Source organism: Copadichromis virginalis, linkage group LG5 (genome assembly GCF_057382275.1).
Source record: "Copadichromis virginalis isolate Kocher_CV1m ecotype Utaka linkage group LG5, C_Virginalis_male_GT1.1, whole genome shotgun sequence".
Lineage (NCBI taxonomy): Eukaryota > Metazoa > Chordata > Actinopteri > Cichliformes > Cichlidae > Copadichromis > Copadichromis virginalis.
Genome location: NC_140622.1, coordinates 35068872 through 35085801, shown reverse-complemented (window position 1 = coordinate 35085801; position 16930 = coordinate 35068872). Strand labels below are relative to the sequence as shown.

The 16930-nt window shown below is 39.0% G+C and overlaps 1 protein-coding gene across 1 annotated transcript; it reads right to left on the bottom strand.

The window, feature by feature from the left end:
- Positions 1-200: 200 nt before the first annotated feature.
- Positions 201-16729, bottom strand: ppm1j (protein phosphatase, Mg2+/Mn2+ dependent, 1J). Its single transcript, XM_085457527.1, has 10 exons — positions 16180-16729; positions 10127-10241; positions 8265-8594; positions 6940-7052; positions 6729-6813; positions 5356-5474; positions 4905-4968; positions 4502-4609; positions 3523-3674; positions 201-1615 (listed from the first exon to the last, which is right to left on the bottom strand). Exons 1-10 carry the CDS (start codon positions 16434-16436, stop codon positions 1468-1470), a joined length of 1491 nt encoding a protein of 496 aa, XP_085313653.1. The 5' UTR covers positions 16437-16729; the 3' UTR covers positions 201-1467.
- Between the last annotated feature and the right edge of the window lie 201 nt (positions 16730-16930).

Below are 16930 nucleotides of genomic sequence, written 5' to 3'. Positions count from 1 at the left end.
ATTTTTTAAAAGTTTGTTGTATTCAAAAGTTCAGCTTGTATTAAAAGGAGTAACAGATTTATTGAGGAACCTAAGTCTCATCTAACTAGAACATTAACTGCTCCCTGAACTATTGTGACTCATCAGTTTGCTGCGACAAAGGTTCATTTCCTTTTGATAAATAAGGAGACTGGGAGTTAGTGACACAAGCACACTCAAAATAAATGGGAAAAATCTGATTTATTTCTTAACTGGAACACATTATCCCTCCACTACACATTTAGGTAGCTCATAGTCGGGGACACACTATCTGAACAAAGAGTTATGGATAGAAACATAAAAATAAAACATCTGATACTGCTTACAACCAAAGGTATCTTTAAAAATATATGCATAATCTAAAGAACAACGTGACATAACCAAAATGGTATAAAAGAGGTATGTAGTACATTTAAGGGCATACAATATATATATTTTTTGCCTCTTCTACAAGGGTCAAATTTAGTGCATTTGAAGAAAAAAACTCTCGAGTCCCTTTCATGTTTCAATAAGGCATATATGTGAAGTTTATCACATCTTACTATACCGAGACAATTATGGAGAACAATTTACTTTCTCATTTAAATATTAAACAAAGAAAAACGTTTAATTATAGTTAAATTATACAAATGATTCTTGTTTTTTCAACAAAAAAGCTTCATATTTCTTCACTGCAATGACAAAAAGAAGGAAGTCATATAGGAGCACATTCGTTTAAAAGATATCATGAAATCAACAGGCTACCACAGAGCATGTGCAACAGTCTTCAAGTGCCTCAGGTGTTGTCATTCATTTGTTACTGAGAAAGAAATCCTTCAACCAAGATTCAGTTGATTCTGCATGTTAACTAATTCTCTTCTTCCTTCTTTAATGCAACAACAAGAACCTGATGATTGTTTTTGCTGTTTATTCTGTATCTGATTTGCCATCCTTGTGCCTTGGGAGCATCTCTTTGGTTTCCTCACATTCTCTATTGCAATCCCCTTTACATTGTATGATTGATTCTTTTTTTAAATTTTAATTTTTAAAAAGGTATTCACTATTAGGGCACAACATTAAAATGAACAATCCATTTAAGGTTGGAGTAACTGCTTAGTCTCAAACATAAACAAGAAAGAAAAGTACAACGAGGGTTTAATTCTCACTGGCAACTGTCACAAACAGCAGGTTTGGGAGAAAATACTTTAATGTCACTGAACATGTTTAGTTGCATGACTGAGGACCAACCAAAGCAGATGGGAGACAGTTCCTGGTTTAAGATGAAGTGAAGGGACTGGGTCTCATATGGTAGGTTGATGAAGGTGCTGGTCAGACCCGAGTCTTCGCTATGACAAAGATTTTTTCTTCTCCCACTGCACCACTGGTCCGGGGTTTAGGGAGCTGAAAGAGGGAGGACCATGGGAAGGGCCCTAAAGAGTCAGCTCTGTCATAGTGGTGGCTACAACCTCGTCATGTCTCTGACTCATGCCCTGCCAGTGGGATGACAAACACAGTGATGTCATCACCAGAGCCCAGTCTATCGTTGGGTAGCCGCCAGCCACGCTCCTTCAGCACCCCCCTTGACCTCATAAGCAGGTCCTGCGCTGCCAGTGTATATCTGCACAACAAACACCGAGCAGAGGCATAAATCACAGTTACAGCATATTCAATATGGACAGCAGGGAAAAGACTGTGACAAGGCATTATTAATTTAGTGTGAATGAATCTTGTATTTAAGTGCAGTAAGAGTACCTGTTCAGGAATGTTAAATAATAAGTAATTTTAATGAAAACATGACCAAAGTTCAGAGGAAAAATATCTCTGTGGTGGACTATATCAGCTTAAAGGTTCTCAGTCTTAACAAATTTGATGATATACCCTATACTGATCTCACTGATGTTTATCTGCTGTGCCACAGCAGTTTTCTTCTGCCTGACTAATCAAACATAGTTCATGAAGAACTAAAAGACTTTAAACGACTGAAGTTATTTTTTTAAATAAAGAATTCTTTGTCTGACAGAAAAGGAGAATTAATGCTGAAAGAAAATAAACAAAATGAACATCACCATCTTACTGGCTCAGAATTTCACATGTGGTGGATCCCTAATCTGTTTTATTTTGAAATTATTATTTTTAATATATTCATTTATTTCCATTCCATTTCCTTTTTACAAAAAATAAATAAAAATCCCTTCTTGCCCTTGTGGGCGGTCTGTCTTTCAAGCTTGGTTCAACTACCAGAGGCCTGGGAGCTTGAGGGTCCTGCGCAATATCTTTGCTGTTCCTAGGACTGCGCTCTTCTGGACAGAGATTTTGGATGTTGTTCCTGGGATATCGGCCACTTCCTCTATCTGCCGGTTGTACATACCGTGCAGGGTCCTGTCCCTCCATGATGGCCCCTCCTCTTGCTCCTCTTCTTTCTTGGGTTTCTGCTGCCTGAGGTATTCACTGAGAACCCGATCAGTTGTTGCCATCTTCTATATGTACTTGTAGTGCAGTATCACCTTCCAATAGCGTAATCCCCTCAGTTCTGACCACCTTCCCTCTTTTTGTTACCATATCTCCAGTCCAAATGACATTTTGAAGTCGTAGTCGTCGTCATCATGGTGTGAATCAGTGAATTAATGTTGATGTAATATATACAAATCATTTCCTATTATTCTCTCTAACTACTGCAACACCTGTTGCTAATCTGTTAATCACTCTCCTCAGTACATATACCTCTCTGGTTCCCTTTATCAACTCTCAGATTTTGTCATAAAACGCATTTTTTTCATTTGAATGTTTGCATTTCTTATTTTGTTTCCTCGCTTTTATAAATATTGTTTCTAATTAATGATATTTGGTTTTGCTTCTGTACTTTTTTCCCTTGTTTTTGCCTCTTGGTAGGCTTTTTTGCCTATCTGAAATCTTTGTGTTGTGTGACAACTAATATTGGTTACATATGAATTTTATTGGATTTTACTATGCCTCCTGTCAAAATGATTCATACTCTATGTCGTTCACAGTCACCAGACATCAGTGAAACATTTTGGATTTTACTACCACCATCTTCAAGGTGCCAAATAAGGAAACATCTTCTGGATAAAATGGTGCGATCAAGGTACTCACACTCAACACGTTTTCATATTTGTTGAATTTGTTATCCATCTGTATACTGTAATGTCTGTTAACATTTTTAATAATGTATCTGGCCACTAGTTTAACATCTCAGGAGAAGAATGGAAGTAATGGGCTAAATTAGAATTGTTAAAAACTTATTGATAAACACTTAAAACTATCTGATGTATGCTTATAGATTCAACCCATAACTACATTAGAATTACCATAAAGAATTTACCATAGGGTTATATTCAGGTTACATAATAGATTAAATATTCTGCAAGTGTTTTGCATTTGTTTGCCGCCACCTAGTGGACAAACTCTGTACAGCACACCATCTGAACATGATCACATGACACATGACCCAGCGCACACACCCAGAATAAAAGCCTAATAAAAAGGATTATTTGGGAGACTGCATACCTCATGGGATCAGAGGGGTCACAGCAGGATAAGTAGGCTGTAATAGCATCTGCCACTTCCTTGTCCGTAGTTACATCCCAAAGTCCATCTGTGCCCATGACCAAGACATCATCTGGGCCGTGTTTATGTTCATCCAGGTTATAAACCTTCACCTGTCATTGAGATAAACCAAATTAACGGATTTATATGCCTATTTATCATGCTGTCAGTACTTCTTCTAAATTGCAAAAAGAAGAAAGGCAACCATTCATGTGCATGTCAACTGCAAGCAAGATTAGTGAATGCACTGTATGCTGGCATGCAAGGGTCATAACCTCCATTTGCTGTAGTAAAGCTGCTCATTTTTTGTCACAAATCTGATGTTAAGCTAAGTCACACTGTTAGAGTGACTTACAGGAAGGGTGGCCTTTTTAGATAAGCTTAGACATATTAGAATAAGATTCTAGTATGTCTACGCGAGTGGCTCTCAATGTAACTTTGAGTGGGGGGCCTAAAACGGAAGTAAGGAAGTGGTTGCAGAGATTGGTTAAGCCGTCTTCTCTCTAATGCATCAGTATGTTTATTGCCTCGAATGACTGTACCATTATGAAGCAAGTCTAAATAGGAATTTGGGGCAAGCTTTTTTCGAAACGTAGCAAAAAACCCTGAGAGTTTAAACAATAAGGGCACTATCATGGGTAACTACTGTCAGGATAAATTCAAAGACAATAATAACAAATCGGTACGTAAATACTCCAGGAGTCATAACATGGTAATATCTGGTTCTCTGTGCTAGATTGGAATATTTGACCCATTTATTTACCCATACCTGAACTTATAAAAAGCCTTTAGAATATTGCTCTTATCCATATTTGGGACTTCCAACCTTTCACTGACAGACCAGTAAGCGAAGCCCAATGCCCAACAACTATTTGAATGTATCTTAACGCTCCTAAATGGCCAAAGCAGTAACAGGCTCAGGCTGACTCCTCCCACTCACCTCAGGGACGCACGAGAGGAAGGGCTTAATGTAAATGTTGGAGTTGTAAACTTTCAGGTCATGATCACCGAGCCCACGGGTCACTCCGATTGTTGCCATGACACGAGCCTGTACACACATACACATTAGCAAGAACAAGCACGAAGACACACAATAATATAGGTTATTGCTCCGGGATGCGCTTCAGTTCTCACACAATCCATTTATGGGGGATTATTAAGCGAAGACAATGTTCTTTCAGACAATAATGAAAATACTGAGCATGTCTCTCATTTTTTAGCCAGGCAGAGACCACATTTAGCTAACAACATTAAGATTATGGAAATGCTTTAAAATGCAATTAGGTGTTGTGATTAAATTTAATACATTAAATAAAATTCACAGACTTTTTCTCTCTTCTTACCTTTTTCCCTTCTCCATATATCAGGGGAAATTTCAAATCATCTTCAACAATTGTCTTATAAGCCCTACAGGAAACACAATTAAAGCTGATCATTACCTGATCAAGTGATTGTTTGCTCAACATAAAATAAGCTCTCTTATTAAAAGCAAAATATCAAAATCAATAATTTTAGTGTTGAAAATGTGACTATGCTAGTATTACATTGTTTAAACTAGATATTTTGGGTTTTTAATTATTTATTTTAAAAAAACAGCACTTACTTTTATTCGTATTTTCTTATTTGTCATAGACTAAACAACTAACATGAATAAAGTTCATGATTTTTTTATATTCTTCCTAATACTCCGGAGTAAAATCAGTCAAACTGTTCTTAACACTTACAGGGTGCCTCAAGCAGATTAAAGAGATGAAAAAGTGATTAACTGTCCAAAATGTGATTAAAAAGGTTTACCAGCCAGTCATGCTGTGGTCTCTGTAGAGCATCTTTTTACCCAGCTCACTGTGTTGGATCCTACGAGGGAACTCAATGTGAGTGAACTCATTTCCCAGGAGCTCTGGCCTCAGGAAGCCCTGGAGGGGTTCACAGAATTAGAAAGGTTGAACTGAACTAGAGAATAAAAAGCTCAACCTAAGTCACGATTCTTGTCTTTCTTCTAAAACATGAAAGGCTACAGGACACTATATGACAGAAGGCCTTGAGTGCAGTATGTTAAAATGAAAAGGATAAAACGCTCCATTTTAGCAGTAAACATCATCCACCCACTCTGTGACTCAGAATTACAAACAGATACTAAAACAGACAACCGGTTAATGCCAGTTTATTTCAGTGATGATGTACTTTACTGTCAGGAAAGGGTCATTTATCTAGGAACTGCACAAGATGCAGAATGTGTCTGCAGGATGAAAATGATAAAATGCAGTCCTGGTCAGAAGTTTGCATACACTCACCATGGGCATGAATGTCATTATAAATCTGGGGTTTAACTGTTCTTTTTCACAGGTAGAGTGATTGTACAGCATACATCTTTACTGACTTAACAAAAAAAGATTTGGATTTTGTATTGGTTGGATTTTTGTTTAGGATCTTCTCTTATGCACACAGGGTCAAAAGTATACTGAAATTTGCAATTGCTCACATGGATTTTATGGCCACAGGAGACAAAGACTGGGTTTTTTTGGCCACAATGACAAGAGGTACGCTTGGAGGAACAAAGCTGAGGCTTTGAAACCTAAAAACACTGTACCAGATGTCAACTATGGTATAGTATCATGCTCTGGGGCTTCTTTGTTGTCAGTGGTACTGGTATGCTGTACAAATTGGATGGAAAAAAGGAGGGCTATTTCCAAATCAACAGATAGACACTTGAAACTTTGACATAGCTGGATGTTTCAAAAGGACAACGGGAAACATCAACATTAACAGGCTAACATTAACCTTTTGGAATGGCCTTTCCAAAATCTGAACGTCATCCCTATTGAAAATCTATGGACTATGCTTTAAACCTGGTTTTGCGCCAGCTAACCAACCAATTTAAATTAACTCTGTCAATTCTGCCTGAAAGAGCAGTTTAATATCCAGCTAGCTGATGACTACAAAAAAAATCTGACTGAGGTGCAACTTGCTGAGAGCCATTTAACTGTGAGTGTATCTGCATATTTGAACTGTAGGTATATTTTTTTGACCATGTGTGGATTGCAGAAAATCAATTCAAAGGGTTCAATAACGGCCCAACATTACCACAGCATTCATGCCCATGATGAGTCTATGCAAACATCTGCCCACAACTGTTTATTAGCCACATAAAAAACAACAACATAGATTACCAGATACTGTAGCCGCTGTCTCTCAGACTCAGGTGTAAATTCATTTGTCATGGGAATAACTTCATTATTTCGTATGATTATGGCCCTGCAGAGAGAGGGAGAAAGACAGGAGTGAAAAGACAACTCAAGTGAGGTTACTTGACACTGTAGTGTCCTGTAGTGAACACAAGAGGGATCTTAAAGCTATGAAAACAAATCATATTTCCCTCACCTGCTATCTCCAGCATTGGCTACGTAGAGTTTCCCCATTAAATGTATGGCAGCTAAGGCACAACAGCCACCAGAAATGGCATACGACGATTTTTCCTTTTCAATTAGGTCATCCTGTAATAAAAGCGAAAAAAAAAAAAGTCAAGACAAAAGGCTGCAAAATCTCTGCTGCTTAAAAGCTTGCTTTCCCTCTCATCATCCTGAATAGCTCATTATTTTCTTCATGCATATTCATTTTCAAAACAAAACTGCAGCGCTAATGAAAAGAAACAAGGATGCTTTGAAGAATGCATTACCTAGGCTGAGTGTTACTTTTTATAGGTATGATCTTAATCAGACAGTGATGTTGCATCAGAGAAGAATACCATTTCAAACTTACAAACTGAAACAGAAGTATGAGCTGTCTATTTTTTTTTTAATTTGGATATTTCCAGTGACCCAGAACCTTAAAATGTGTGTGTGTGTTTTAAAGCTTTCCTATTTGTGGCTGATGAGATAACGAAAGATGACTGCAGTTGTTGTGAAGTGGTTTAGCCATGACTGTTCTGGCAACTGTCAAAGCAATCCACAACAACAACAAAAGTCTATGCTATCTATCTTATTCCTTCAACATTAATTTGCCTGGCTGCCTGCAGAGAGTGCAGCTATGCACGCACCCTTTGAATCAGACTGTAGGTAGCCAGGTTGTTGTGAGACGGGGATGGAAATTATACATGGTGTATGGACTGTGTACACTGACTCCAATCTGGCAACCTGGGTACCAAAATGCAAACACCTAAAACTTATGTATTTATGTATTGATGAGTATTCACAATAAAGGTTGAGGGTCTTAAAGATTGCAGAAGTTTTATGAATACAGCTGGGCTTTGATATACCTACCAACACTCCCGTCTTAACCCTGTGTCTCTCATTTTCAAGTCATTCAAATGTTAAAAGAAATTCCATCCCATATATATTCATAAACATCAAAGTGGTGCTGTGGAAAAGCTATTAGCTAAAGCTAAAAGATATTCTAGTTTATAAAGCTTCATATTTGGACAAGATGAAAGCGCTGATGAGGACATCTGACATAATTCAGATTGGACACAACACACATACACTGCCATACCTAGAGTAATGTTAGCATGGCCAAAAACCCAAAACAAAACATGAGAACAAAGTGATTTGCTCTCTGTGCATGATCTGCATGCCAGATCATGCACTTCTGGTTATTAAAGCTAAAATCTTCGGTTATGTTGGTGTTAAAAGACACAGATGGGCAAAAATGCTTACCACAGCTTAAATATGCCAAGTGTGGTTTGCTTTTTTCCCCCATTGTCTACTCACCATCTGTTTGAAGGCAGTCTCTATGACTCCCATCACCAGGCTTTCCAAACTGACAACTTTCTCCATGTAAAAGCGCACTGAAGCGTCGCTGACTGCATCTGGGTCCTCTGGTTCTTGTGCACCCCCTTTCTTTGCCTCCGCCTGATATGGGCTGCCATTCTTGGCCAGGCAGATAGGAGGAGCACTGCTGGGGTTCTCCAGGAGGTGGCAGATCTCCCCCAAGCGGTCTCTGATTAGGTGGTGAAGAAGCTTGGAGGCCATGATGGCTGCGCCAGAACCTGCATGTCCATCAAATATCCCCCAGAAGTGGAGAGGAATTCCTGTACCATCCTAAAAGAGGAAACAGTCACAGACAGACATAGTGTATTAAATAAGAGGAGAATTCATCTGCTTCCTTGGTTAAAAAAAGCTCTTATGACATTACAACTTTGAACAGAAAGCACAGCTTATTGAGTGTTCACAGATTATGGCAATTTTTTTAAAACTATAAGCAAAATATTTCTTCAAGATCTGTTATTACATTCCCAAATCAATCTTTCTAAACAACAGCCACATCATGAATCAAGTTTTTATTCGTCGAACCACTAAAGTTTACAATAATAGTGCAATAGTACTGTATATAACTGAAGTAATATTAATTTAAAATAGTCTTATAGCTTTTGAAAAGGAATGTAGGTAAAACGTCTTCCAATCAGGTCTTTTGCTGTTTATAACACAGTGAGCAATGCGAAAGCACTGCCACCTTTGTTTTGGCAGGAATGTTAATAGACCCAGTTGGCCTGCCTGACTAACCAACATATAAACAGGCCCAAGACATCTGCCTACCCCTCTGATGCTAGACTCGAGTGGGGGAAGGGTGCAACAAGGGATGATGTAATTCATTTACACCAAATGGAGGACACAAATGTACTTTGTGTGCCTGCAGGTCTTACAGGAGTTGTGAGGCCCAAGGAGAGACAATGACTATAAGACTTTTCTTTAAAATATTCTGAAATAAATGCCCTTTTTGACCACCTGGAGTCAGTGGGAACAAGCTGTACACACGATGACTTACATTGACTTACCTTTTTAAGTCCATCGTGTAAACTTCTTACGTTTTAGTCTTATTTGAGCTCTGTCGCAGTATCAATTTGGAGATTTGTGCAGGGCAAGTAATGTGCAGTGAGCCTTTTTTTTTTAACAGATTACGCAGTGATGTGGTTGAAAATAACGCTGATAACAGCAGCGTGAGTCAGCAAAAACAGTTACAGTTTGAGAAAAAACGCTGTAAGTTGTTAAAACGCTCAGTAGAGCTGGGGGTGAGACTATCTCATGACTTTGCACCATTTCACACAGAAAGTGTAGTCATGCGGTCCTTTGTTAAATTGAAACCATCCAACTACAGCGACTTTCAGAAAATTGAGTCAGTCAATCAAAACATCTGTTAATTCGGGTCAAATTAAAGTCACGAAATCTGAGTTGAAAGTTTTGTCTGAGGTGTTAATGTTGAATCCTGCTAAATCCTGTTGGCTATTTCTGTGCTGTAGTAATTTGCTTCTTTAAATGTATTCACATTTAAATGTATACAGAATGAAAAAAAATATCTAGATGGAAACTACACTCGGTGAAAATCTGTGAAAACAGCACTGCTGGATATGAAGTAAATACAATGCATGCTCAGATGGGGTGCAGCGGTTTATGTTCTGTAAGGGAACATTATGCTTCAGGCTACATAACAAGGCATGCAAACATCTTTCAGTGACATTCCCCTCAGACATGTTTAGGACTTTATATATACTGATGTCAGATTTGTTCACTTTTTTCCATTTGTTCATACATTTCATTCCTCATTCCCTGATTCTAGAAATCTGTCCTTCACTCACCCCGTTTTGATCTAGCAAAGTAGAGTTGCGGTGTTTGCCACTCGGCTTCTTCACAAACACTTTCTCACATGAGGCCTGGTCCTCGTTCAACATGCTCTTCCCTGCATTGATCACCCTGATTGAAAAAGACACAAGGAGGAAAGGTGAGCCCGGAGTCGGATGATTTATAGTGTTTGCGCTCATTCCTCTAACCGCATAAAAAACACAATAGAGAGAGTGCAACAGTGGGGTGAAAAGTGGGGCAGGATGCAGTCATGTCCCAGAGGGAACTTGCAGAAGGGATTAAGTGTTTTTATGATGAGCTGATGCCTGTGGAGGATAATGGCTTTAGAGTAATGCACTGATTCATACTGTAGAAGCATCATCTATCACAGGGTGTGCTTCAGCAGTGTCAGCTGAAACTACCGATGCACAACAGCATTAACATCATTTTTTAAAATACCAATACAAATATGTTTTTTTGCATGATATACAGTTTTGTTTTCAGAGAACCATCTATTCACATTTCCCATTCAATCTGAAAATGAGCTGGCAGATTTCTAAAATTTGCATGCATTGTAATATAATCCATCACTTTACACACATTGCACATTATAGCAATGTACCGTTACACAGTACAGACTTTTAAATAATTCTTAATCCTCTGTCGATTGATTTTTTTGGGCCAGTGGAAGACACGTGCAACACAACACTGACACAGTATCATCTTACTGTCACAAAACAGGAACTATGTAAACAAAGGCTCACCTAGATAAAGCAGACACAACTAATGTGTACATTTGGAGTTGTCTTTCTGGCCTTGCAAATACTCTCTTCATATCTTTATTTCCTAGAAATCCTGAGGGAAATATCCAACACTTTAGCAATTAATTACTCCTCTAGCACATAGTTAACTCTGTCATTTGAATTTTCAGCAATGAGAACCAACCAAAAGAGTAATTCCCTAAAATGAAACCGTGAGCTGAATGTTCCACAAAACGGGAAGTTGGCAGATGAGGTAAGGCAGTCGTAAATGGTTAAGATTGCGTCTTTCTGGTCTTGTAGTGTAAGCTTAAAGTGCTTCACACTACAAGCCCCATTCACTCTTTGACACACGTCTTACAGCACTTTAATAACACTTAAGCAGTGATGATTCTTCATGGCCTGTGTTGGTGCTAAGCAACTTACCCAAGAATACTTAAGTCAGCTGACTTTAATAGTCACAGATAAAACCACTGATCTCTGCTGAATGGACAACCAATCTAGTGGACAACTCTGTGACATTATTTGTTGAAATTATGTCTAGTTCTATTTCAAACTACAAAAATAATGACTAGATATTTTATAACATAAATAATAGATCTTAAAAATGTAGCTAAAGGCTTCCTAGAAAAAAAAACTACAGCCAAACTAAACTCATACTCAACTGTGAATGATTTGTAGCAACGACACGCAAAGCTCCACTGGCAAGGTCCATTAAACTGTAACGTGAACCTAGCTGGGAAAGACTGAAGTCTATCTAGACCTCATGCTGGCACATTATGTAACGTTTTTACTTTTAATTATAGATAAATGCCACATTAGCCGGATAATGTGTCATTAATACCCACTGCACAATTCCAGTAATTCAAGTATTGTCATTAAAATTCCCTCAGAAACTTCTGCATAGAAGGAATGAGCAATTTATCAGATAATGCCGGGATCATGAGAGGCAAAAGTAAAGTAAACAAAGACAGTAAATAAAAAAAAGAGAGGCTGACAGTGACGAGGAAAGAGGACAAACTAAATAGTCAAACAACAAAACGGGGAGAGAGATTAGTAAAAATTACATCAGAGTAAGACTTCTGACCTTTCACATTCCATATAATTCAGCTGATTACAATCTTTTCAGAAGATGGATGCTGTATAGTCTGGAGCTTTGATTTCAGAGAGTTACAAAAATGAGGCTCAAAATGTAACGGCTGCCCAAATCTGGATTATAAAAAGCCCCTTCACGTTCTAATCAGTTGAAAGCAGCGGTCAGACACCAGCGTCCTGCACTGCGTTCCCTGCATTAGGACTAATGACAGAGAAGAATTTAAAATCACTCGATTGTAGTCTAAACTTTCTGCCAAAGCCAAGACAATGTTCAAAGATCACATATATCAGATGGGAAAATTGCACTGATGACTCAACTTTACACAAACATTTCCAGATATTTCAAAGGACTGGACAAAGAAAGTCCAGGGAAGTAGCCAACTGCTATGCTGGTGGCACAACAGGTAGTATGCCTGACTCCGAAGGTTGCTTGTTCAAATCATGCCCGAGTCAAGCTCTCTGCAGGTACTATTTGTAAAATCCATGGAATCCTCACGTTGGTGGGTTCCTGCCAAGTCTCAGCTACTTGAATTAATTGACACCCTTTGGTGCATGTCATCCTTTTCTCTCTCTGTGGCTATCTCCAAGGGTTGAAAATAAGGTCTCTGTGTGAAAGAAAAAATCTTATCATTTCAAAACTTAATGGATGCATTGTGTATGTTTTTAGAAAAAAAAGGCTAAATGTAAACATAAGCTTTGTACTTGAGAAAATTCCACAGTACACCTTAAAGTATTGGTTCCATAAGATTTTGGAGGCCTGCAGCATGCTTGGCTGAAACGTGTCAGTGTTTACTTTTCCCATGTGATAAACTCCTACACCCACAATAAAGAATCAGCAATAATTCTGTTTTGAAAGCAGTCACATGAGCCCCATAAGCTATTATTGAACATGCTGGTTGCTGGCGTGGGAGGTTGCCATTCTAAAACACGGCCTTGCTGTAATGTGACTTAACTCTTTCACTTATTTGTCTTTCGGTCATATGCTTTCACAACCTGTGACTGAAAACCATGGCTGTCGTGTTTGGTAAAACAGTGCTTCTCTGTTTCAACCGTCTTATTCTATTATGCAAGGAAAGTTCAAGAAGAGGAAGCTATGAGTTCCAGTGAATTCTCTATTTCGGGTTACTTGACAAAAATGTCTCTGTGTAAACATCATCTTTGAAACAAATTGCAAATTCTCCAAGTAAAACATTAAACTCTATGCAAAGTACTGTGAATTCACTTCATAGTCTCTTGCTGAGGACAGGCAGCTTTAGAGATACAGAAACAGTTTTGTGGTTCAGTCAGCGGGAGATCAGTGATGCATATAATCTAGTGAATGGAAACACTTCTGAAACAAGCCTTTGATCCTTTAAAAGGACGTTTGCACGGTTCTCTGTCGTTCAAGATTCTTTTTGCATAGCTGGTGTCAATTCAGCTTCAAGTAAAACTGGAAACTGTACGTCCGTTTTGTCATCCGGCCGGTTTTGGGTGTGCTATGTGCTCATGACACATCCTCAGTGAGTTGTCTGACAGCACTTTTACAAATTAAATGTGAAAAAGATATACTCTCTGGTTGCTGCTGATTGAAGCTACCTCAAGTGGAAGTTGGCAGGCTGACAAACACTGCAGGCCTTGTTACATAAAATCTTCCGCAGTGTCAAAGTAAAGTCTTCATGAGGAACTTTAAAAAAAAAAATCAGACTAGTTATATTCTGATTCCTATTCAGGGAGGGGAAGCTTCCCATCACGTTTGGAAGGCCCACAGTGCTAAGAAGAAATGAAAGCTGACAGTCAAAGACTGACAAAAACAATTCCCCTGTAGAAAAACAACTTTATGTGAGCTGTATACTACTAAAGATATTATATTTAAAACATACGGCAACTTATGAACTCTGCCCCACCATTAGTTCAGGATCTGTGCTCAAAATAGAGTCACTAAAAGAATGTGAGCCAAAAAGTACAATCGCTTGAACAATAGGTTTAGAAATACACAACAACATGGGTGTAACTCTATTCATCTGAGGTTTATTTACTCCACTAAGGTAGATTTTTTGTTTGTCTATGAAAGATCTGACAACAGCCCAAAACACGAATATGCTCCGTTTCTAATGAAATGAAATGGAAAAAAGGAAGAAGTTAGAAACAGCTTTATATTTCAGCTTGTAACAGTTTTATGTACAATGGGCCACACTTTACGCACACTGACAGTAAACTGAACATCATTCATGTATTCTATCTTGTATTATATACAACTCAGGAGCATAAAAGACCTTTAATCATTCATCCTTCTTTATTGTTTTGCTCTTCTAACATCTGCTTTTCATGAATTATTAATCATACTACAAGGAATAAATATGTCACATACAATGTTTTTTCAAATGTGAGTCCTTGCTTCCTCAAACTCTCTTACATGATACCAGTGGCAGGACCTGGAAGAGCGCCTCCATATTAAACTAAACAGTATTAAATACCCATTTGATTAAAGCATTTTGAGTGTCTTACTGTAAGTGCACTCACTTATTTATGCTGACACAGTGTTGTACACCAACACCATAGCAGCAATTAGACTCATTATCTCAAGCATCCTACACTGTGCACAGATTTTAGGTTCAGAATTCCTAACCTGTTTTACCACATGAGTCCAATTTGCGAGAAAGCAGTATTCCACCTCTTCTGGGTGCAACGCTATAACAGGAACAAACCATGGGAAAACCTAACAATGACCATGAATCCTTATTATCACCAGCATGCCCAAGACACACTAATTAGTTGTTATCAAAACGGAGAAGATGCAACACAGCGTCCATCTGTATTATTCAGGCTACCATTGTTCCTACTCTGTACAGGGGAGTAAAGATCACTGGACAAAATGGACCGAGGCCTAAACAAACGATCATTCGAAAGGCTCTTATCATTGCCGTGTGGGTGAATAAACAACTGCTTAATGAATGGAAGTGATCTCAAATAAAAATAGCCATACAGTTGGATAAATTTAGAACCTGACAGCAGTTGTAATTTGGCATCAGTGTATCATGGTTGAGCGTGGACAAGGTTTGTAGCTCTGTTGTTAATTGCTTCCATTTTAGAGTTGTTTGCTTTGGACTGACGTTGAGTTTTCTGTGGTCTCAGTGTGCTGATGTGACACGGATGGTTCAGATTGTTTGGGGTTTTAACCTCCGTATGAAATGAGCACTGACAGCTGATGTGTGATCAGATCAGCCGATTACGTTGTGTTGTAAGCAGCACCGCTAATGCTGTGATTACAACTTAAGTGACTCATGTTAAAGTAATCTGCTGAAGAATTCAGATGAATTACAGAGATGATGCAACTTTCCACAGAACATAATCAATACGTGCGTTAAGTCCTCATATCTGACCGTACTTATTCATTCTTCTGAAACATTTGGTGTTGAAATTTCACATCTGAGACTTTCCACATGAGTCAGTTATATATTTTTTTTTTATTTTCACAATGGGTCAAGGAGGACAGGCATGGATAATATAGCCCACATAGTGTTAGACTGTATTTATTCAGCCCTTCACAACCACCCACTTCTGGAGGAGGGGAGCATCTGAAAGTGTTTTTCCTCAGCAAGAATCATCTGAAGAACACATTTTGTTTAGTGGTATAAATAAAATGAGGCTGGAAATTTTCTATATGTGAGAGGACTGCAGGTGTGTAAAGAATACGAAAGCATCATAGTAAAGACAAGGACAGGGGTTGTGCAGTCGGACTGACAAATGCGAAGAGCCTCTGCCTCATTTAGCCACAAAGATAAGTAAACCCACATGGCATTTTGCTACCTAGTTATCTGTTAATCGGAACACTGCAAATGCAAACCCCACTGGTTCTGTTAGGAACGAGTAGATACACATTTCCTGCTTTCACTTCTGTATGGCCCCAGTAAATCAAAACTGAGGTGGAGCCTGTATTCAAACATGACAGTCTCTTAGGATACGAAAGCCTTATATCTAATTACAGCACTGACACCCTGGTCCAAATTTACATTGTTTATCAGCAGCTCACGGGAGGAACATTGAATGGAAACCGTTCAATAGCAAAAGGCCACATTGGCTGCTGCAGTGCACTCGAAACTGCAGCAGCTATAAAAATAAATAAATAAAAATCACTTATCAGGCCTGGCACTCATCGGGACCCTTGCAAAATTTTTACTGATACAATTCAATGATTTTCGGATCAATTAATATGTCACTGAAATCACTGATACACTCACTCTGCGTATCCTGTTTGCCAGGGAAGCCTGCTGCCTCTCTTTAACGTGAGCACCGGCCGCGATGCGTGCTCGGTGGAGTACTGCAGGAGCTCCGGGGTGAGGTCCAAGAAATCCGGCCGGCCGTAGGGAAAACGAGGCGGCAGGCTGTCCGTACCGCAGGTCTGTCCACCAGAGTGATGGTTATGGTGGTGGTGTCCGTGCGGCATCATCCCTCCGACCAGGTTGGACATGGCGTTTTTAACTTTGCTGATCATCATCGGCACCGACAGTGGGGTAAAAGATCCGGACGGAAAATTAGACGCGATGCGATATTATGTTGTTAGAGACGGGAGAAAACAACAGCAATACATAGCGAGGGACGAGAATCATTTCAGGAAGCGATTTTTTTCCCTCCTTGGCCCCATGTGACAGTTTTCAGAAAGGCAGACGCGATGTTTTCCTCATTGAAACAGAATAAAGCCCTCACTGGCTGCGCACAAGCTGTAATCCAGCAGGAGACTATCTCATCTCAGAAGGCAGGGCTTCACAGGGATGTGCAGCCAGCCGTGAAAATGTCTTACACATACCCCCTCCTCAAACCCCCCCCCAAAACCTTTAACAGAAATCACATGAAAGTAACATAAATGTCAGTCAATGACAAATGAGGAGATAGTAATATGATATATATGACGTCTCACGAAGCCCTGAACTATTGCAAAGAACTAAATCCGAACACGTTCAAGCCTTTTCTGATTAAATGAAAAATCTGGAT